This window comes from Narcine bancroftii, chromosome 4 (genome assembly GCF_036971445.1).
Source record: "Narcine bancroftii isolate sNarBan1 chromosome 4, sNarBan1.hap1, whole genome shotgun sequence".
Lineage (NCBI taxonomy): Eukaryota > Metazoa > Chordata > Chondrichthyes > Torpediniformes > Narcinidae > Narcine > Narcine bancroftii.
Window position 1 is genome coordinate 61,311,470 of NC_091472.1, and position 25,023 is coordinate 61,336,492.

The following is a 25,023-nucleotide window of genomic DNA, read 5'->3' on the forward strand; positions in this document are numbered from 1 at the left end:
ACTGATATTTCGGGCTTGAGCGCTTCATCATGTATGAGAAAATGCCAGCAAGCATCTGAACAAAAGAGGATGGGAGTGCATAGGCAGGAGATGAGAGGTGGAGAAAGGAGGAAGGGGACAGTAGCAATGAGGGGGAGGAAGGATGGTTGGGTGGGTGGGTGAAAGAACTGTAGAATAAAATAATTTATGTCAAAATCACTGGTGTGGATTCAATACCTACTCCTTTTATTGTTATGGAATCTTCCCTGCAACCATTAAAAAAATGCACTATGGTTCAGGAGAGGTAGCGATGCTTGGTCCCTGGAGTGGTTAAACTTTTAAAGGTCCCTCTCTCCATCTTATGTTTTCTTCTTTTTATTTCACTATTTGCACCAAATTTAATATTGAATTAAATAATCTTAATATGTTTCTTTCATTTTAAGACTTGTCAATATTACCTCCTGCAACATTCATTTTGGATGGTCAGAGATACATAATTGCTTGTCCTGTTCTTTCATATCTCAGTGGAAGTTTCTATGTCATTGCCTTCCCACATGCTCAGCTACTTGAGAATAAAAAAAAATATCACTGACAGGCAAAAATGAATAAAATTTATGACAATTCATTATTTGCTCTCCCTGAAAAAATTGGTTACCATAATCGATTTGGTCTAAAGAGGTCCCTAGGACATGTAAACAAAAAGACAAAGAAAATACTGGAAACAACATAAATGAGAACAAAGTTGCTTTAGTTAAACATGGTATCAGAAATGTTAACTTTTGTGTGGTACAGCCAATGTGAACACCACAGTTAACACCTGAACACCACCAATTGTAATATAATTAAACGCAAGTATAAATATTGGCCTGGATTTGCAGTCAACAGTGAAATGAAAATGCCTGCCAGAGATCTCAAAGAAAGCCACTCACAAAGCTGTCCTTACTGAGTACGCACTGAAAACAAAATCAGTTCAGCTCAAACTTCAATTAACCTCTCAGACACCAGGTGATAGTGGCAAGATATTCATGGGATTATAGAGTATAAGGAAAAATGGCATGCAACAGGATCTCCACCCCCGACCAACTTAAAACATTCTATGCTTATTTCGAACAGGAGGCCAGCAGGCCACCAGCACAAACATCAACTTCAAGCACACCTACACCCATGATTACTGCCCCAAACGTCAGATCGACCTTCTTGATGCCACCACTATCGTACACCAGATCTCAAACAACAAATCAGAAGATAGAAAGGAGATAAAGGACTAGTGGTTTGATAATAACAAAAACCTCTCTCTCAATGTCAACAAGACTAAGAAACTGGTCATGGACTTCTGCAAGATGGACAGAGCACAATGATAACAGGCCTATATTTTCTGCAAGATACAAATCCTTTGGATGACTGCAAAGAAGCTTTATCCCAATGCTTTTGAGAGATGAAGAACTTTAGTTATGTTAGCAAGTTAGGTGAAAATGTGCTGCAGTTATTTAAGGAAAATATTATCACTTGCAGACAGGTCCAGGTAAAGAAATGGGACAAAGAATGAAGATCATCAAAAGAACCAAAACAGACTTAATTTTTTTTTTAATCAGAGTGATTCATTTGGGTCTGGAATGTACTGCCAAGTGTCATGGTGAAGGCATGTTCAAGTTTTGCGTTCTTTGGCTAAAGGAAGAAAGAAATTTTACAGTGCTTTCGAGAGATGGACAGGTGAATTTTCTGGTTTGGAGCTGATGCTGAGTTAATGGCCCAAATGGCTCCTTTTGCTCTGAAGCTATTCTGTGAAGACAATTTTACTGTCATCAAAATCATTGGATCCAAACATATTACAACAAAATAATTGCAGAAACAAAAAAAATTGAAATGCAATGACATTTCTGATTAATTCTGGAAAGCTTTAAAGTAACCTTGCCTGGTGCCGATTTAAAATAAGACATAAACCACAAAGAGGAAAGAAAGTTGTTATCTAAACATTCACAGGAATGCCTCAGAAGGACACAATGGTTCTAACTCATTCAGCCAAAGACATTTGCATCAATGGTTAATTCTGCACCACAATGATTAAGTCAATTGATGGCAACATCCATCCATTCAACTAATTGCATCAAATTCAATTACAGTCAAGCGTCACCTAACATCCATGAGACGTTCCATGAAATAGGATGTATGCAATTTGGACATTGTGCAAACATCATATTGTCCTGTTACATCCGTTCTCTGATTAGAGAACAGGACCAGCGGATGTAACCGGATAATTGTTTTGCTTCAATTAAATCATTACCTCATACTGATTTCAATTTGTAACATAAAAATATGCACAGCATAAATGTAGAAATAGGCAATGGATAATCTATTAAAATGTAATGGGTCCATGAACATATATGCAGTTGGACATTGCCCGATTGGACATTATGAGACTGTACATCATTCTGCCCATTTCAATGAATCTGTCCACAGCAACCTATCAATTTCTGTTTACTAATGTCTATTTTCTTCTTAAATGATTCCAGGGTACTTTAAACTCATTATTTTATCTGGAACATTCTGCCAAATAATTCATTATCCATGTGAAGAGCCATCTACTGGTAACATAACTAAAGTTTGATTTTTCTGTCTTGAGCAAGCACCACTTCGCTGATTTAATTGCTCAGTGTGAAATGATATTTCCATACTAATTGTTTCCATACTAACTACTAATTTGTACAACTCTAGATTCACAATAGTGCCAAACAAAGGAGAATGCTCAGCCACCTACTATACTCCCTGTACAGCCATGACCGTGTGGCCAAACACTATTCCAACTCCATCTTTAAATTCGTAGGCTGCACTGGCCAAAAAAAAAATCAAAACAATTTTGTCCCCAAAAGAGCTTTTTTCCGAATCTATCCTTTCGATTCAGCATAAGCCATGGGCATTCTCTGTATCCCTTATTTTTCAAGTGTTATTTATCATCGGCTCTCATTTTATTAAACTAGATGATACCCTAACATTCCATTTTATGCTATTGTTCAGCCAGGATGTATGTTTTGATTTTCTGGGCTGCAATTTTGTTTGGCTCTACTGGCTTTTAGAGTTTGTTTTCCCTCATATATTTGAAAAATTAGCATTGAATTCCAAAACCAAGTTTCAATTTAAAATTTTGAAATTTCAACGCAACAGCATCCTAATCAATGTTTCTCACAACATTATCACCTTTAGCTTTCTAAGCTTGAGCTGATTTTAAAGTTCATCAAATTCTCAAAATTTGTTCTAAACTAATTTAGATGGAAAATGGGCATGAAATTCCAAGTAAAGTTTTATGACAATTGACATGGATTGCCATCAATTCCATTATTTTATCTAGGTTTATAGCTCCCTACTTGCATTGCTAAATATTTTCATTACATTAGTCATTTGAGTTTATTTGGGGCTAAATAGCACCATACGTTTGTTTTACATTGAACTTTTATTTTAAGAAGCATGTTTTGTCTTTGGAATTTTGCATTTCTACCCGGATTTGACTTGGTTAAAATTTATTTAATTAATTTCTGCGTTCTTATGTGATGATTCCCAGCAAAACCTCTTTTTTCTTGCTTTCTTGCATGATTTATAATAGTCATTATTAATCTTATTAAGTTTCTGCTGCTTCGTGTGAACTTTCTGATCACTGTGTACTCTTGTCTTGCATTTCTAATAAATCATCTTGCATAGTTTTACATACAATGTACATGTGAAATGAAAAATATATCCTTCAAACCTGTTTTAAATCTTACCTTGCCTCTTTGAAAGTAGTCCTCTGAATTTGTTCACTTTTATTTCTGGCCTTTGGTTTAATCTTGATCAATCTATGGTCATTTACCCTGCAGATGCTGAATGAATCTGGGTGAATTAGGTCAAGATGAGGAGAGATCTTATAATTTCTTTGATGTTCTGCTCTAATGTGATTATATCTAAGTGTATCAATATTTTGGCTTCTTATTTTCTGATTTTGCAGCCTGTTAATAGAGACGGATTTTGGAATTAGGGAAGGTTAGAGGAACTACCTGCTAGATAGGATAAGATATGATTTTGTGGAATCTCTGGTTTAAAAAATACATCTGTGTGAAGTGTAGGATAAATCAAAGACCTATATTTCTCATGTGATCCTCAATTGCTGCTGATGGCTTCACTCACCTGGAGGATCTGACATCCTCCTGGTCTTTGCACCGTCCATAGCTCCATGAAGGGATTCACCAGAGCTGGATAAAGACAACTCACCTGCAAAGGCATGAAGGAAATTCTCCTATAAGTACTTTTGTACACAAAAGGTTAAGTGAATTTTTAAAAAAAGTAAGGAAAACAATACTTTCATATAACTTTTACTGAAGATGGGGTTTGTTTTGAAGTTTGTAAATATAGCTATTTTTCACACTCACCAAAACGCTAGATTTTTGTGTACATTCTTCATCCCTCAAGGAATAATATAACTGCTTTGCAATTATGGTTTAGCCACTTATTCTTTGGTTTTCTAAAACTGCTGTGGTGTGTTTTAGATCTGCACTTATTGCTCTTCCCCATTTAAAGCTGTTAAACATGGTTGTGACAAATGTGGAATTCTGAAAGCTCTGTTAATTATGTCAGAGATCACAAGCCATGCATATACTAAGGTGTTAATTTTATGCCAACTAGATAGCTTTGTGTATCACTGGATAAAACAGATATGTTTCCATATACTTTTGAAATCTTTATTGCCACAATTTACCAGCAAATTAAGCCATGTGCCATGTTTGTATATAACATAACATAACAATTTACAGCACGGAAACAGGCCATTAGGCCCTTTAAGTCCGCACCGAACCAAACACCCCTCTCTAGTCCCACCTCCCTGCACAATGCCCATAACCCTCCATCTTCTTCTCATCCATATACCTGTCCAACCTTTTCTTAAATAATACAATTGACTCCGCCGCCACTATTTCTCCCGGAAGCTCATTCCACACGGCTACCACTCTCTGAGTAAAGAAGTTCCCCCTCATGTTACCTCTAAACCTCTGCCCCTTAATTCTTAACTCATGTCCTCTTGTTTTAATCTTTCCTCCTCTTAACGGAAATAGTCTATCTTGTCTCAACCTGGCTTGCTGAGGTGACAGACTTATGTTATTCTGACAAGTCTTTAATTGAATATCTTGCCATGCAAAATGACAAAAACATTTCAGTTATAGACTTGAGTGGTTGGTTAAGTTTTTTTCACCATCCTGAAATAATTTAATCCATTATTTGATCTATGAGGTAATATCCCATGCTATCCAATGCCATTCCCCTCATTTATTAAATATTTTCTGAATAATACTCTCCAATGCAGAATAAAGTTGTAACATTCCTTTCCCCTTTTCATCAGTTCTCGGTTTCCCAAGAGTGACTTCAACTGCTAAGTTTGAATTGCTTCTGTATTTAAGATTCGCTTTAATATTGGAAAATGAAAACAGCTCTGATAAAACGATGTGCAGACTGATGTAATGCAATAAGCCAGCACAGCAAACTTCAAAGTCCTTCTGAATATGGGATGAGGTTTGAAAACACAGGAATGAATGAATGACAATTTTTATTCCAAATATACTTCTATATTTTGACACTGAACATTCTATTTATTTCAATACCAACGTTGATTACTAACTATAATTCATAAAATACAACTACTGTCTTCAACTAATTAAATTTTAGTTGCTTACTGGGTAGCAATTATATTTCACAATATCTAAATTATGCTTAATTTCCCAGAGTAAAAATTGAATTGGATAAATTTAGTCATTACTGCCGAATATTACAAAAATTCACCAGAGAATATCTAAGCCATTCAAGAGATGTTTGAAACCACATTACATGCATATTTTGACTGCAACACATACTGATACAGAATATGCGTGGGATATTATACATTTATATTTTTATTGATCCAAATGATGTTCATAATGCACTATTGGATAAAAGCAACACTCATCCCTAACGTCGAAGTACTCGAGATGGCAGAGGTCGACAGCATCGAGTCCACGCTGCTGAAGATCCAGCTGCGCTGGATGGGTCACGTCTCCAGAATGGAGGACCATCGCCTTCCCAAGATCGTGTTATATGGCGAGCTCTCCACTGGCCACCGTGACAGAGGTGCACCAAAGAAAAGGTACAAGGACTGCCTAAAGAAATCTCTTGGTGCCTGCCACATTGACCACCGCCAGTGGGCTGATATCGCCTCAAACCGTGCATCTTGGCGCCTCACAGTTTGGCGGGTAGCAACCTCCTTTGAAGAAGACCGCAGAGCCCACCTCACTAACAAAAGGCAAAGGAGGAAAAACCCAACACCCAACCCCAACCAACCAATTTTCCCCTGCAGCCGCTGCAACCGTGTCTGCCTGTCCCGCATCGGACTTGTCAGCCACAAACGAGCCTGCAGCTGACGTGGACTTTTACCCCCTCCATAAATCTTCGTCCGCGAAGCCAAGCCAAAGATTGGATAAAAGCAACACGTTTACCCCACCTCAATTTTTTAAAATAACTTCTAGAAGAGATTTATTATTCCTTCATTTCCCAACTTGTTTAGTTACACAAGGCATTGAAAGATGGGCATCCAAAAGTTTTGTAAGAAATTTAAACGTGATTAATACCATCTGTCTAGGAAGAGAGACAGTGAATCACTACTCAAGTAGGTAACTGTATCATCAAAATTTTAAAAAATTCAAAAATATTCCAAATTCTTTTTAAAACTAAGTAAACAATATCAGAACATGCTTTTATATGGCACTTGCACAAAGAATGGAACTCAGCAACTGTGCTAATTATTTCAGATACATCCTTTAACAGGCATAATAAAACAAACACCAAAGGTCTCCTGTGACAAAAATGTACAGTCAAGAATAGATATAAATAAGACCCTGTGAAAAATTAAAGCATCAATGAAATTTGAGTGGAGTTAAAAGAAAATGATACGAATCTGAACCTCATGATACCAAGGATAAGGTTTAATCTAAATGAACATTTATTTCACATGGCAAGGCACACTGTTACTCATGGCCATTTTTAAAAAAAATCTTCCTTAAAGAATCATAAGTACCTTAGTTACCTTTGATCAAGGATAAATAATATAAAAACAAAGCTTACACAAAACATGCAATCTGTAGATAAGACATGCAAAAACAAAATAGCATCTTTGTGCCCTGGAAATGTCTTGCCTATTTTAAGATGTTAATGTAAGACATAAAACATATTCATTATGAGCTAAAATTATGTGGCCTGTGATATCTGTAATGGACAAAAAGCGCATGATCTGCCAGTTGCTCAAATGTATTGGATACTTGGGATAAACAATAAAAGATCTCCCGTTTTGAAGCTTCCACTGCATTATTATTTGACCAAGAAAACCAGATGTACAATGCATTCTTACAGTCAGTCCCCAAAGTGACTGCTGTAGGTCACAGCCAGCAAGGTCATCAAAAAACATTAATATCAATGAATTACTAAGAGGAGCACCAATATACAGCAGAACACTCTTCAGCACCTCTGATCCTGCTACTTATCACATTAACCATTTTAAATGCAGCTCAAGTTATTCATCAGGTTCTAATTATTGAGGCTCCAACAATGGATCTTAATTTCTGAAGGGAGCCAGAAGCCATTCATAGGAAATGTACATTTTCTTCAAGAAACAGACATCACATATTCTAGTCTAATTTGAAAGCAAATAAGATTGAGGACAAGCTCTATGATGGGATCACCACTGGAATACTATGAATGGATTTTAATTATTCCCGATTGAGTGAAACCACTTCCATCTTTAAAGTATGCAGTAGCTGAATCTTGAAGGAGACAAATATATTGAGATATATATTTAGTCAATGATACAGTGCAAATAGAGTCTTTCAATATAAGCTCATAGCTCCCCATCAATAACAGTGAATGATAAAGTGAACTTATGTGGCATGTTTAGCACAGCACATGTCTCTCACCGATAAGATGACTGCAAAGACAACAAAACTCTCAGCTTATACCTGCATGATTGAAGAGACGATGAGAATTGTTGTTAACTTCATAGTTTTAGGTAGAACGATGTACTTTCTGATTTTTTGGCAGCAATTCCTATGAAAAATTGCAGATTGAAACAAAGCTTTCTCACACACTAATGCTGAACTTTTCTGGAAAACGAACATTGCTGTAAACGTTCAAGCCCCTTTAACATTTTCTTTGACCCTTCATGGGTCTTTGCTGATTCTGCAGTAATCCCAGTAATTCGCCCACCTTTTTGCAACATTCCTGCAGCTAGTGAAGTAAAATAATGCAATTACATCCAAAAGTCAGCATGCCAACAACCCTCGGCTCTTAAAATCAGTAGTATAGCTGGTCTGAAACATAATTTTAAAACCTAGAGACTTACCTTTTCAGATGAGATTTCTACAAATACCACTGCTTGGGACACATTTTGAAGTTTCCGTACACACGTCTTGGATCGGCATTAGAATAATCGATTTTTAAAAACGACCAACACAAACTTTCAAAACAGTTATTAATTAGTACAGGATTCCTATCTGTATATCTTATCAAGCCTAGCTTTCACTCCTGACACCAAGCAGTTCTGTTTTATGTGCACCTTCAGAATGGTCACCACTGCATATGCAAAATTTCATCAAGGTACGAGAGGTACAAGGCAAAATGAAGAGGGAATTTCTCAAGAAATGCTTGAACATCACAGTGCACTCTTGTTCACCACTATCTACTGCACCTAGTAGCCTGAATATGCATGGGATTGTCTGATCTCGGAAGCTAAGCAGGCTCTGGACTGGTCAATTCTTGGAGGGGAGACCATCTATGAACACCAGGTGCTTCAGGTTTCTGTGAGGGGCACTGGACAAAGGGGCAACTCTGTCTGTCTTATGGTAGACAAAAGTTAAAGAATTTCATTTATGTTACATTCTAAATGCAGTAAATATGTGACATTAATGGAACCTTCAGCTTTTTACTTTTATATCATGTCCCATCCTCATTTCATCAACACAATGTCTTACTCTCGACCCACGATCACCGCATCCTCATTCCACCTCGCAAAATTGTCACTTCCAACCTAACTACACATCTGGTACCAATCAACCACATCTCTGTTCTCCATCTGATGACATCATCACTTACCTCCCCTCCTTCCTCATCCTCATTTTCTATCCTGCCGCAACCTCATTCATCATTCCACCCCATTCGCTGACACATCACACTCCCAGGCACCACTCCATAATTTTCCTGTACACCACCTTACCACACCATTGTTTAAATGGCATCCTGCCCACTCCCTACCTGACCACTTCCCTTTGCCACTCTCCAGCCTGCATCTGACCATTGCCCATCCCCACTCCATCACACACTTCCTTTATACATTCTTGTTTACCACTCCAATATCAACCCCCAATCTCTCCTGCTCACCACTGCCTGCACAACCAAATTGCCCACTCCACAACATTCCCCCTCAACATCCTACCCTTGCTCCCAATTGCAGCGCTCTAATACCCAGCATAAACATTGACCACCCCACCATAACTGACTCTCAAATCCATCATCTTCAGACTTCCAATCTGATCACACCCACATTCTTCACCCAATCACCATCCCTGATAATGTTATCTTGGAGACCGGGAATGGACTGCAGTGGGAAGGAGCCACATACCAAAGCAACCCCCTCCATCATAGAATATCTTCAGTCCCTACTATTGAGACTATCGCATCCCCACTCTCCACCCCACCACAATCCAACTCCACTCTCCAGCCCCTGATAATTCATTCCTACACTCCTTGCACCATATTTACGAGTATTCTCAGTCACTTGCTAGAGTAATTACTCCATGTTTGTTCTTTATACCCCTTTGATCTTTACCTTTTCATTTGTTTTTGCCCCTCTGATCTCTTATGCGCTCTCCTTTTACCTCTCCCTCTCAACTCTCAAAAATCTTTTCGTCCACTTTTCCGCTTTTCTCTAGTTGCATTCACTTAATTTCTCTTCCTATCACCTTCTGGTCTTCCTCCATCCCCAACATTACCTGCATTTCTGCTCATCTCCATCCCTGCCTCTCCCTTCTTCTCCTTGGACTCTATTCTCCATACATGTTGCTAGAGAGGATTCCTCAAACAGTAATGAATGCATAGGTTATTAAAATATTTTTTCTGCTTTATTATATATTTTTTTCATATTGGCAACATATTTTTTGGAATTATTTTTCTTATCTTCAAATCAGATTTGTCAATTCCTGAACTGAAATGAACAGGAAAGCCAAGAAGTTCGAATATCATAACGATATAATTCAAAGCAAATTTTCAATATTGTCCAAGCACTAAATGAACATAAAACTTATTTGAGTTTCATCCTGCTATGGTCTGACAATAGTAGGATGTAGAGATTGGGGAAGAGTTCAGAGAGGCAATTCTGTGAATGAGACGGATCGATGACTAAAAGGACCCACTCAAAGAGAAGTACACTTATATTTTCACATAAAAAAATGAGACCTGAAAGACGTTTGAATCTTTCTGTGGAAAGGAACCCCAAAAGATTGAAATTGCAGCATCAACATCATTGATTTTTAAAATATGGACGACTGTGCACCTCATGTCATATCTTGTGTGTGTATATGACCTGCATAACACACCTTAAGGTTACATCCTGGTAGATCTACTCTATATTTTGTCCACTTCCAAAAGCTGAAACTTCTACAACATAAGAAGCACATCCAGAATAGTACCTACATGTTTTACTCCATGTAAAACTCCATCCTGATTTTATCCAATCTCACATCATCACTGAGCCAAAATTCAGGAAGTCTCTAACTAGTATTACTATGGGAATAGCTTCAATACACTGAACATGCAGTTTTGATCACCCTGTGATAGGAAGGATCTGGCAGAAATAGAGAGAGGACAGAAGAGATTCACCAGAATGTTGCCTGGAATGGCGTGCTGAATTTGTCAGGTGAAACTATTCACAATGGAACTTATGAGGCTGAGGAGTTAATTTTATGAAGCATATAGAGGTTTACAGTAGTAAAACACAATAGTCAAACACAAATGACTGCAGACATTGTGATTGGAGTAAAAACAATGCTGTAGAAACTGCAAGCTCCATTTTTTTCTGATGAGTTTCTCTAGCATTGTGTTTTTACTAGCGGTTTACAATATTATGAGGGGTATGGTCAAGCAGATCATCAAATTTATTTTCCATGGGCAGGGCAGTTTAGAATAACACATAACAGGTTTAAGGTGAGAGCGGAAAAAAATTAAAGGAGATTTGAGGGGTAAGCTTTTCCACATCAAGAGTGTTGAATATTTGGAATAAACTACAGAACAACTTGCACCCATTCCAACAGAATCATAGAACTGGTTCAATTAAACTGCCAAAGGAGGTAGATACTATCACAAAGTTTAAGACATTCAGACAGCTACTTGGGCAGGAAAGAAGTAGAGGAACACAGGCTGAACACGGTCACACAGGAATAGCGCAGAAAGACATCATGCATGCATGGATGAAGTGGGTAAAGGGACACATTTCTTTGCTGTATGCTTCCTTGATTCCATGATTTTGGGTGCCAGCAGATTATAAAATACAGAATTGACATTTTGGAAATAAAAAGGTCTTTCACTCGTGGAGACAAGCATTCTCTAAACTATTCAAAGTGTTTTGTCTTCTGACTGATCTCTTCTGGGTGACTGTTAGGAAAGGGTCTAGGGAGTCAGTGCAGAGTACCCAAGTGGCCATTTCCTTCAGCGATAAGTATACTGTTTTGGATATTGTTTGGGTGGGAGTAGAAGCTATCAGGGACAAGTTGTAGTGGTCATGCCTCTGACACAGAGGCTAGACCTTTAGCTCAAAATGGAAGAGGGAACAAGAGGTGAGCAGTAATGATAGTTAGGGAACAGATAAGAGGCACTGGGCACAAGATTGAACCTCCTGGATCTTGTGTTACCTCCCTGATGCTGAGGACATCACAGATTGAATCCACAGCATTCTCAAGCAGGAGGATGATCAGCCAGATGTTGTGGTCCATGATGGTACCAATGACATGGATAGGAAAAGGGATGAGATCCCGAAGAGGGTAAATGGGAAGTTAGGAAGAAAACTTAACAGGACATCAAGAGTGAAGTATCTGGATTGTTGCCTGTGCCACACGCCAGTGAGGACAGGAATAGAATGTTATGGCCTATGAATGTCATAACATTCAGGCTGAAGAGTTGGTGCAGGGATTCAGATTCATGAATTATTGGCATCAGTTCTGGGGAAGGAATGAGCTGTACAAAAAAAGTAATTGCACCTGAACCAAAGGGGGACCAAAGTCCTGGCGGGCAGGATTGCTAGAGCTGTTGGGGTGGGGGGAGGGAGATGGCAGAAAGTGGGAACCAGAATGAAAGGTAAGAGAACAGAGCAGATGGTAGAAAGGTTGATGCAACATGTAGTGAGTTTGTGAGGGGAGGATAGGCAGTAGATGGGGCATAAATGTAGTCAGTTGGAGGGTTTGAAGAACCCTTAGGGAGATGATCTTAAGAGTACAGATCAGTACTTGGAATTATGATGTTGTGGCTGTTACAGAGACGTGTTGATGCAAACATGGGATTGGCTGATCCAAGTACTGAGGTTAAGATGATTTAAAGGGGCTAGGATGGAAGGCAAAGAGGGGGAGGGGATATGGCATTACTGGTCAGGTATCGTATCTCAACTTTAGAAAGAGAGAATGGAAGTCAGAAACAGGAAGGAGGATCACTAATTTGGGAGTAGTGGATAGACCCCCAAATCACCCTTGGGACACTGAGGAGCCGATAAGGAGGCAGATTTTGGAAAGGTACAGAAATAACAGGGTTGTTATTATTTAATTTCAATTTCCAAAATATTCACTGTCATTATGTGTGCAGTTCTGGTCGCCTAATTATAGGAAGGATATAAACAGAGTGGAGAGAGTGCAGAGAAGGTTTACCAGAATGTTGCCTGGGTTTAAGCATCTGGAGTATGGGGAGAGATTGGACAGATTGGGTCTTTATTCTTTGGAGCGTAGAAGGTTGAGAGGGGATTTGATAGAAGTATTTAAGATTATGAAAGGGATAGACAGAATGGATGTGGATAGACTATTTCCGTTAAGAGGAGGAAAGTTTAAAACAAGAGGACATGAGTTAAGAATTAAGGGGCAGAGGTTTAGAGGTAACATGAGGGGGAACTTCTTTACTCAGAGAGTGGTAGCTGTGTGGAATGATCTTCCGGGAGAAATAGTGGCGGCGGAGTCAATTGTATTATTTAAGAAAAGGTTGGACAGGTATATGGATGAGAAGAAGATGGAGGGTTATGGGCATTGTGCAGGGAGGTGGGATTAGAAAGGGGTGTTTGGTTCGGTGTGGACTAGAAGGGCCTAATGGCCTGTTTCCGTGCTGTAATTGTTATGTTATGTTATGTTATTATCTTTCTGAAACATGGATAGAAGTAGCAGAATTAGTTATGGGTGTCCAAGGAGGATTCCTTACACAGTCAGTGGACAAGCTGACGAGAGCAGAGGCCATACTGGATTGAGTAATGGGTAATAAACCTGGTAAGGTCAGGCACCAAGGACCGCGTTTTTCATTGTGGCATCAGATTTTTGAATGGACAATGATCTAGACACTCCCTGATTTTCTCCTATTTTTATTGAAATGTAATTTATAGCAATATTTGCACTGTAATGCTGATGCAAAAATTTTCATATGTTCATGACAATAAATTCTGATTCTGAGACCTCTTCATGGAGGAGCATTTATGTGATAGTGGCCACAACTCTACTACCTTTTGCAGGCCAATGGTGAAGTATTTAATTGGGGAAGGGCTAATTACGATGGCATAAGGCAGGAACTGGGGAGTGTTAATTGGTAATAGATGTTCTGGGAGAAATGTGCAAGAGCAATGTGAAGGATATTTAGGGACCACTTGTGGTGTGTGTGCTTCCTGAAACAGAGAGGAAATGGTGGATAAAGGAACCATGATTAACAAAAGGGGTGAGACAGATAGTTAAGAGGAAGGAGGAAAAGACAAGGAAGGCCTCATGAAAAACACATTGTAGCCAGAAAGAAATTGAAGATGGGTCTATTAAGAATGGGTCATAAAAAGGCCTGCCTAGCATGTTGGATTAAAGAAAGCCCTATGTTTTATGCATATATTAAGAAAAGAAGGATGACAAGAATGAAGGTAGGGCTGCTTAAGGATAAAGATGGCATATGTGCCAGGAGGCATAGGAGAAAGCAGTGGGAGGGGGTGGGGGTCCTAAATGAATACTTTGCTTCAATTTTCATCAGAGAGAGAGATCTTGGTCAATATGAAGACAGTATAGAACAAGCCTGTGTGTTGGAGCATATGAAGTTAAGAAAGAAGGAATGCTGAATCTTCTTCAAAACATTAGGATTGACAAGTCCCCAAGACAGGACCAAATATAACTGAGGTTACTACAAGAAATGATGAAAGAGGTTGCTGGGGCTTTGGCAATGGTCTATGCATCTTCCATGGCCATAGGCAAGGTATCAAAGAATTGGAGAATAGCAATTATGCCTACCAAAGGTTCACACAGGAATCAAGAATGCCGTGCCCAGCCCTGGGACCCTGGAATGCTGATTAACAAGCTGAGCACATTTTGGCTCTTGCATGCCCTGCATCCCTGTTATAGTTTGTCAAATACAACACATTTTTAAAAAAAATCAATCGTATGTGCAGATGGTCACAAATTGCATAGATCGTAAGTCAGGGATCAGCTATAAATAGAATCCTAGACCAGCAAGTCTTCCATCATTGGTGGGCAACTATTGGAGAGGATTCGAAGGAACAGGATTTATAAACATTTAGAAAAGTATGGTCTTCTCAGAGATAGTCAGATGCCTTTGTGAGGGGTAGATCATGCCTCACAAGACTAAATGATTTTTTTTTTTGAGGATGCAACAAAGAACATTAATGAAGTTCGGGCAGTAGATGTGGTAAATATAGATTTTTAGTAAGGCATTTATACAGGTTCTCCATGGTAGACTCATTCAGAAAGTCATGAGGAATGAGATCCATAGAACATTGTCTATGTGGATTCAGAATTGGCTTGCCTGCAAACAATAGAGGGTTGTAACAGACGGAGCATATTCTGCATGGAGGTCAGTTACTAGTAGAATTCTATAGGGATCAGTTCTGGGTCCCCTGCTCTTTGTGTTTTTTTTATAAATGAAGAAGTGGAGGGATGGGTCAGTAGGTTTGTACAGGTGTACACATCATAAACTGTTGTTTAAGGTTATAACAAGATAAACACAGGTGCATAGTTGGGCAGAAAAATGGCAAATGAAGTTCTATCTGCATAAATGTGAAGTAATATATTTTGAATGGTCAAAAGAAGGCAGAGTAAATCGATAACATCAGGATTCTTAAAAGTGTGGATCTCTCAAGGTTGCCTCGTAGTTTGATGGGGAAGTTAAGAAAGCTTATGGTATAGTGGCCTCCATTAATCAGGAGATTGAATTCAAGAGTTGAGAAGTAATGTTGCAGTTCTACAAAATTCTGATTAGACTGCACTTGAAATATTCTGTTCAGTTCTGTTTGCCTCATTATTAGAAGGGGGAGGAAGCTATGGAGAGTGTACAGAGGTGATTTACCAGGATATTGGAGAACATGTCTTATGAGGAAACATTAGTAGAGCTAGGGTTTTTCTCTTTGGAGCGAATAAAGGTGAGAGGTGATAATAGAAGTCTACAAGACTAAAAGGTATGGAAACGATGGATGGTCAGCATATTTTTTCCTAGGGCAATACTAGGAAACACCAGAGAGAATTTATACAAGGTGAGGAAAGTATAGAGGAGACGTCCAGGCTTTATCCATGTAAGGCGAGACGTCCAGGATTTTTTTTAACAACACAGAGAGTAGTGGGTACCTGGAATGCATTGGCAGAGGCGTTGGTAGGGGCTGGCAATAATGACAAGATTTAAAAGACTCTTAGCCAGGTACATTAATGCAAGAAAAATAGGGGGAATTAGGGAAGGTTTAGTTTGTTCAATAGGTTTATATATGTCAGCACAACATTGTATGCCAAAGGGCTTGGACTGTGCTGTAAACTTATATGTTAAATACAGCAGACAGTGCAATAATATCAAACAGATGAATAAATAAGGCAACAGTGTAGAAAGTAGCATAACAGTCATCAAATAGTCCAGGGTAACTGTAAGCCCCCTTGTTTGTACCATTCTGTTAATTTATCTAGCGCTATCCTCGGTTTCCCCCCTTTCCATAAGAATTTGCTTATTATTTTCTTTAGCTCCTTGAAGAATTTCTCTGTTAGGTGAATTGGTTGAAATAGGTATTGTATCCTCGGGAAGATATTCAATTTAATACAATTTACCCTTCCTATCAGTGTTAGTGGTAAGTCTTTCCAGTGCTCTAAGTCATCTTGTAATTTCTTCATTAATGGCTGATAATTTAGTTTGTATAGATGGCCTAGATTATTATCCTGTTGTATACCTAGGTATTGAATTGCTTGTGTTTGCCATCTAAACGGTGATTCTTTCTTAAACTTTGTAAAATCCGCATTATTCATTGGCATTGCATCACTTCTCACAAACAAGGAGGCTTACAACTACCAAACTTTAAGAATTATTATAGAGCAGCACAATTAAGAAACCTATCTGATTTTTATCAAACAAGGGAAAAACCAGATTGGACCAGATTGGAGCTAGATAAAATAGGGGAGAAGGTACCTGAACATATACTATACAAGTGGGATGAAAAGCTGGTGCAACATAGGAATTCACTAGTACTGCACCATCTGCTCAACATTTGGAAGAAGATTCACGTAGAAAGGAATAAAACAAATTATCAACTACCAAAATTAATATTGTCGCAAAATCAACTAATCCCTTTCACAATAGATAACCTTTCCTTTAGAGAATGGGAGAGAAAAGGGATCAAAAGAATAGAAAATTGTTTTTCAGGAAATAAATTATTATCTTTTGAACAAATGAAGGACAAATATGGTATAACTCACGGTACAATGTTTGCATACCACCAACTGAAAACCTACTTGAAGGACAAATTGGGAAGCAGACTGAGGTTACCAGAAGGAAGCAATTTTGAATACGTGATTACAGACACAATGATAATGAATAGATTTATAACAAACATGTACATCAAACTGCAAGAGAAAGAGAACGAGGAAACAAGCTGTAAACCGAAACAAAAATGGGAACAACAGTAAAAGATTTATTATGATAGCTTTAGCTGTAGCAAAAAAAATGTATCACGTCAACCTGGAAATTAGAAGATAGTCTGAGAATACAGCAATGGTACATAGAAATGGATAAATGTATTCCATTGGAAAAATAACATATAATTTAAGAAATAACATCAGTATTCGAACAAATTTGGGAACCGTACATGGAACACAATAGAGAAATCCTACCGCAGACCTCCACCACCTAAAATGACAGAAGGAGAAGAAGACAAAATGAACTGACCCAGTATGTAAAAGTAGAAGACACAAATTTCTTGTTTATTTTCATTGTGTGATGACATTGTTTAATGGGTTTAATGTAGCATATATGTTGAACGTTGAGTGGGTGGGGAGGGGGTGAAGGAGGGAGGGAAGGGAGGGGGGAAAAGGGGAGAAAATGACACTGTGTATATTCAAGAGGGAAATGTTTGTGTGTAATTTGGTCAGTATGGTTCATAGTGTGAAAAATTTAAAAATGTAAAAAAAATTGTGCAGGGTAAGAATAAAAGTAGAAAAATGCAGGGAATAGAACAAAGTACAAAAATATAAAGCAATGCAAGACCATCATCCTTTGCCAGAGTCTGATGACAGTAGGAAAGAAACTGTCCTTAAATCTGAATGTTCAGCTTCTCAAGGACATGCACCTGCTGCCTGATGGAAGGAGGGAAAAGAAAGAGTGAGGTAGGGTGAACCCTTTAATATTTTTGCAACTCTCATGAGGCAGTCGGGGATATTAATGGAGAGTATGAAGAGGAAGTTGGTTTATCTTTAAGCATATCTATGAAAAGTCTATAAAAGTGATGGAATCTTTCCCAATAATGCCATCAGGGCACACGTACTCAGCAATATCTAATTCATTGATGCCCAGTCTGGGATTTGTCAGAACCACTCTGCAATTTGCTACATCAGAGCATTAGTCCAAACATGGACCCAAGAGTAAAATTTCAAGAGGTATCATGAGAGTAACCACTTGATACAAGTCCTGAAGTCCCAAGGATTTTCCACCATCCACAAGGTACACCAGGAATGAAGTAAAACACTTTAGCTTTCCTGGATAATCAAGAAACTCAAACCCATCCAGGAAATCAGCTTGCTTTTCATGAACTCCATTAAACACTGTAAACATCCATTCTATCCATCGCTTGCATACTGTATTTACAGTGTATAACTTTTATAGTTGGCTACTCAGAACAGCACCCTCCAAAGCCACAATCATCAAGGAGGACCAAAACACCAGGTGCATGGGAACACAGGAATACATTCCTCCAAGTCACACACTAACCTGAGTTGGAAATATATCACTGGTGTTCATCATTGCCAAGTCCAAATCTGGGAACTCTCACCCAATAAGACTGCGAGAGCATCTTCATCAGAAGGGCAACTACAGTTTAAAGTATCTTATCACCAACTTCTGAAGAGCATTACCAATGATGTCCAGATCCCAAAAGAATAGAAAAAAACTTGCACATGTTTTTATTGTGTTATACAGCTAACCTCTTCTTTTAAACTGCAGTCTTCACAAAAATCTTATATTTCATAATTAGTTTCTTCAAAATTGAGATTCAGATTTTTAATTGTTGCAAGATTTGGTTGGCTCATTGACTGTGGATATGAGAGCACACGTTTCTTTCTTCTTCTGGCTATCCATCCCATAGGATGATGATGATGGTTTCATTCAGTCAATTTGTGGGGTTTGATATGAGAATACCTCATTCCTCAGAAAGGAACAATATGTGTGCGAATGGATTTAGGTGAGTAGGGGGGTTTCATAGGTCCAGACCCACCCTCTCAACATCTACCCCCCAATCCAGCTGCATGGTGAGGTACAAGATGGCTGGGGGAAATTCTGTTGCAGTGAATGGCCAGAGCAAGCTTTGATGCAAGATATGCTCTTTCCATGCTTCACTGCACGTGTTTGCTTGATGGCCATTGACTCTACAAGAGGGTTTGTCCACCCTTTGATAGGTCTTGTTTTACATTCTGCAATGTGTCTAAACACCCTCCGCACCAGACAAGCCTGCTGGAGGAGCTGGTTTAGCCACCAACCATGTGACAGGTAGAACTGGGTTACATGGTACCAGTAGCCCTCAGACAAGTCTCACATCATAGCTGAAATCACTTGTACAAGTTTGAACTTGACAAAAAAGCCTCATTAATTTCAGAATATGTGGTTGCTGTGTGGGAGTAATTTTAAAATGTTGAACTGAATTACATTTAAATGACAATAATAGGTTACAATTTAAAATTCTACATCCCTTATGACATTATCTAAATCTCAAAAATGATTTGCAATTATTCCATATCTCTACAATATAAATGTTAATACTTCACTGTACAATATAAAAATTTAATTCTCAATTTTTATCATAAAAAATTATATTTGACATGAACTCCATAGAGTCTGATTAAAATGATTATTAAAAAAGTTAAACAAGTTGGTTGTGTTCATTTTATGGTGACCTAATAAAAACATTTATGATTATGAAAGGATTTGACCAAATTGATCAAGCAATCATGAAATATTCTCACACCATTCACATTAAAAGGTAAGAAAATTGTGAAGATTATTCACAATTCTCAAAGAAAAGGAACAAAAGTAAAAGTTTATGGAACTAAAGACTAAATCATCAGATAAGTTTAATGATGTTTCAAATAATGAGTTAAAGATGCAATTTCATGATTTTTGAAAAAAAGGAATGAAGGGATTTGATGAGAAGCAGCATGAATGAGCAATAAACTCTTAAGCTGAACAAGTTCCCTCCATAGTTTTATACTGTCTTTTGCCTTTAAGATAACAAGTTCAGTTAAACAAATACCAAATAACATCAGTCCATATTAAGTCAGGTAATCACCAATGTTGAAATACTATGGTAATTTATTTCAGAACATAGTAGAAATTATGGGTAATAATTCAAAATGTATGATAACTTTTATAATGTACTGGAGTTGATTTATTTATGAATTCATCACTGAGGTTATTTCTACACGTGAATAAAAGAAAAATCAAAATAAACACTGGTTAAATAAATCTCAAAGTGAAAACGGACATTCTTGGCCATATATGTCCTTTATTTTGATAATCCTAATTCAGTCAGGCATTCCCTTTCTTTGCCCCTTCCAACTTTTTCTACTTGTTTATCCATTTAGTCATATATCCTCCTTTCTCACTTCTTTCTTGCCCTGAGCACCTATGGATACATCTCATTCTCTCTTCCTTACCTCATATTATTTGTGCTGAATACTAGACGCAGACTTGGACTCTTAACTCTCAAGTAGCTCAAAAAGAATTGTGTTTATCTATACAGACAAAATACATTTTCTTAGATAGGTAAATATTTGAAGCCCCCTTATAACATTTCACTGGAAAACCAAGTGCCACAATGATATTAATGCAAGCCTTTGACTCCCAGGCTTTAGTTAAAATTTCTGATGAAACATCAGTGGTCTAAAATATTAATTCTACTTCACTCTTTGCAAGTTATTGTCTGACCCAAGTATTTCTAGCATTCTCTGTACTAACATAAATTGATCACCCAGCACTGTCCTTAATTCAGCATTTACAGACATTTTGAGCATTTTTAAAATCTTGAGAAATAGAACAATTTTTTTTGTACCAAAATGCATCAGAGAACAGAAAAGAATGTAATCCTCATGAAACATCACAATGAGTCATCATAGAATCTGGATGTCAATCCGAAAGGAAGTTATCAATATAAATGGAGCAGACATTGTGAGGTTTTATCGATCTTCACTACCATTTTCAAATCTTTTAGATCAGCATCTTGCATTAATTATCATCATCTTTATCGTGGTCAAGTTGAGTTTATTGTCATCTGATTGTTTAAGTAGAACTTGACGAAACAACATTCTCTATTCCTTGATCTAAAACATGCACACTCACAACCAGAAATAAACAGACATACAACCAATACATATGCAGGACAAATATCTAATCTATACAAATAAATACTGTCTTGGACATGTGAGAGTCTCGGATGGTTAGTGTGAGCAATTCCTTCAGCATTCTCCCTGCCCATTGGAAGAAGCTGTTCCTCAGCCTGATGGTGCTAGATCTGATACTCCCATATCTCTTCCCCAACAAGAGCAGCTGAAAGATGCAGTGTGCATGGCGCAAGGGGTCCTCAATTATTTTTTGAGCACACTTCAGACATTGATCCCAGTTGATCATATCAATTGGGGGAGGGGGGGTGATTGGGAGAAAGAAAGGGGACTCCAGTGATCCTCTCTGCCAGTCTTCTTGATTGACCTCTCATCCATTTTACTGTAGCAACTATACCACACTGTGATGCAGCCAGCCAAGATTCTGTCAATGGAGCTCCTATAAAAGGTTGACACAATGGTGGCCAGTAACCTTGCCTGTTCTCAGAAAGTGCAGTGGGGGACTTTCGGTTAGGCTGTGGTATGGAGCAGACATCCTTATCATAGCCCCACACCTTCATTATTGTATCGGGAGACCCAAGCATACAACAGATTCACGCACAGCCATAACAGTTAAGCAAGCGCATTACCAGAGCGCATCGCCTCCAATGACATCCCAGTCCTCCAGCTACAGGCTAGGCACCAGCAATTAGGGAAAGCGCACGATAAAGACCCTGAGCTTTTTATGGCACCCGACACTGGAAAGTGATGTCACTATCACATCTCAGAAGGCTCAGCATGAAATGCGCAAAGGGAACTATAAAAGCTATGGTTAAGCACAATAAAGGTACAGGTACAGAATCCTTTATCCGGATATCTAAAATCAGGAAAGCTCCAAAATCTGGCAAGTGGGGACCAGCGGTTGGGCAAAGGGGGAGACTGCCGGGTGGCTGAGGGACCACGGTTGGGTGAGTCTATCAGGCGGCCGGGGGCCAGCAGTCAGGGGAGGCGGCTGAAGGACCGGCGGTCGGGGGAGGTGGTGAAGGGACCGGCGGTCAGGGGAGGTGGCCGAGGGACCGGCAGTCGGGGGAGGTGGCCGAGGGACCGGCAGTCGGGGAGACGTCCGGGCGGCTGTGGGATATGGATGGGGGCACAGCCGGGGGACCATGGACAGGGGGGAAACGGCAGAGGGACCGCAGATGGGGGGACAGTCGAGCATCTGCGGCGGTGGGACGGCCAAGGGACCACGCTCGGGGGAGACAGCCAGGCGGCCGAAGGATCGGCGGTCGGGGGAGACAGGTGAGGGACCAGCGGTCAGGGGATACAGCTGAGGGACCGGTGGTCAGGGGAAACATCCGGGTGGCCGAGGGACCGGTAGTCGGGGGAGGCAGCAGAGGGACTGCAGTTGGGGGGTGACTGAAAGGGGGGGGGGTGGATACTGCAGCATAATTCGGGTGGGCTTTCCAAAATCCAGAAAAATCCGAAATTCAGAACACACTGTCACCCAAGGGTTCTGGATAAAGGATCGTGTACCTGTACTGATTCCTGACTCTACTGACTCCAGCGTCATTTATTGCCACTTGCGTAAGGTAGTGTCGTTAGATAGGCCACTACAGTATACAATTTCCTGTTTACTTTTATTAAAACTTTCGAATTGGTGTCAAATTGCGTATTATACATTTGAAATGGATACAAGAGCTGAAAACTCTGCAAAAAGTGGGAAAAACAAAGAATCAAGAATTCCACTGCCATACTCAACTGTTGACAGTTCCTCCAATGTACTTGAACAAATTATCTATTGATGGAGGATTTAAATGTCTAGATGAAAGGCTTTTAGCACTTGAAAACCAATTTACACAGATCTGTGATTCCATAGGAAAAACAAAGTGAGTGTTTGGCCTTAGCAGAATCTGCTTTCAAGGAAAAGAACAAATGGGTCCACCACTTGGAATAACAAGAATAGAATTATCTATATGAAAAGTCAAAGAAGGTGACAAAATCTGCACATTGCAGGTCCTGTATTTCAAATACAATTTGTTTTAAAATGTTTGCATGTGAATTACTCTAACAAACCTTTCCTAGAAACATATCTATATCTATATTAATTAGTATTCTTTTACTGGATGCTGAGAAAGCTTTTGATTGGATAGAATGACAATTTCTGTTTAAAATCCTTGAAATTTTTAATTCTGACTCTGATTTATTTTACATGATTTAAGCTATTGTATTCACAACCCTCTGCCACAACAATCTCAACATTTTAATCTGCAACGTGGTGCTCATCAAGATGCCCGTTAAGCCCTTTATTATTTGATCTGGTGATTGAACCATTGGCAATTGCATTTCACGTGTGCAAGGACATCTTGGGGATATGGAGGAAAGGGATTGTACATAAGAATTCTCTTTATGCAGATTATCACTTACTTTACATTTCAAATCCCACTACCTCCATCCCCCACATGATGTAATTGTTTTTACAATTTAGTCAATTCTCAAGTTATAGATTGAATGTGCATCGAAGTGAACTTCTTCCATTTAATTTTTCTACAGCAGTGTGTGACGATTCTCCTTTTAAGTTTGTTAAAAATCAGTTTACCTACCTTGGCATTACAATTGCAAAGAATCATGAGCATCTTTTTCAGGAAATGCATCCCCTATGCTTAAACAAGTGAAACATTCCCTGACCTAATGGTCACATTTGTCTACAAACCTAGTTGGCCATATAAATTCTATTAAAATGAATATTTCGCCTAAATATTTTGTATATTTTTAATCTGTTCCAATATTTGTCCCTAAATCATTTTTTTTTTTAAACTTACTTGTATCTGCAATATTGTCTTACATATGGAAGGGTAAGCATCCTTGCCTTAATAATGTTCTTCTTCAGAGATCTACTCAACATTAGATTTTACTATTGGGTAGTCAATACACGAAGTCATACTTTTTTCATAATTATTCTGACTGCCTATTATGTTTATCAATGGAGCTGAATTCCACCCACCCCCCCATCTCCTCTCCCCCCCTCAAAAGTTTTATAATTCGCCACTTCTTGGCTCTTCATTTCCATTCTCAGCTAAATTAATATATAATCCAATTGTTAAATATTCTATGAGAATTTGGGCACAATTTAGAAAACATTTTGCATTTCATAATTTTTCTCTCCCAAAAAAGTCCTATTTTTTTTCCAATCACTTTGTTCAACCCTCTTTACACGACGGTATTTTTCAGAGATGGTACTCAAAACTTTCAGGATATGTTCATTGATGATAATTTGCATCATTTGAAGAGCTTACTGCTAAATTTAACTTGCCCAAATCTCAAATTTTAGATATTTGCAAGTTAGGCATTTTCTTGAATCACAAGTTTCTAATTTTCCAAGAGAGTCAGAATCAAATTTTATTAGAGATTTTTTTTAGCTTAATGCCTTCACGTAAAGGTTTAATATCTTGCCTCCCCAACACAAGTAGATGATGAAAGCACATGGCATGTCTGCCTTCATCAGCCATAACATCAAGTGCAAGAGTTTAGACATCATGATACCATTGTTTAGACAATACATTGTGTGCATTTCTGCTTGCCACCCAAAAGGAAATATGTGATTAGACCAGAGAGGGTGCACAAGGATATTACTGGGATTGGAGGGCTTGAGTTATACAGAGATTGGATAGGAAGGGGACTGTTTTTCCAGGAGGGGATGAGGCTGATGAATGACAATATAAAGGTTAACAAAATCATATGAGCATAGATAGTGTAGATTGTCTTTTTTCCCCTCAAGTTAACAGAGTTTAAAACTAGAAGATGTGTTCTTGATAAGAGGGGAAATATTTAAAGGGGAATTTTTGGGGACTTTTTTCCCCTGGGACAAAGAATGATGGGGAGAAGCACAAACTGCCAGAGGAATTCACAGACATTTCCAGGCAAAATGCAGGCCAATGGGACTAATTTTGATGAGTAT

At 38.6% G+C, this 25,023-nt stretch overlaps 1 protein-coding gene across 17 annotated transcripts in view; it reads right to left on the minus strand.

Annotated features, from left to right (window-relative positions):
• Positions 1-25,023, minus strand: part of nrxn1a (neurexin 1a) — a 1,705,359-nt gene that overhangs the window by 1,555,594 nt on the left and 124,742 nt on the right. For 11 of the 17 annotated variants that reach the window (XM_069931391.1, XM_069931388.1, XM_069931395.1 and 8 more), the window contains one exon: positions 4,132-4,215. The exons of the other annotated variants lie outside the window; for them this stretch is intronic. In XM_069931391.1, coding sequence (XP_069787492.1) covers positions 4,132-4,215 — 84 coding nt within the window. The remainder of the gene's footprint in view (positions 1-4,131; positions 4,216-25,023) is intronic. 17 annotated transcript variants of the gene reach the window in all.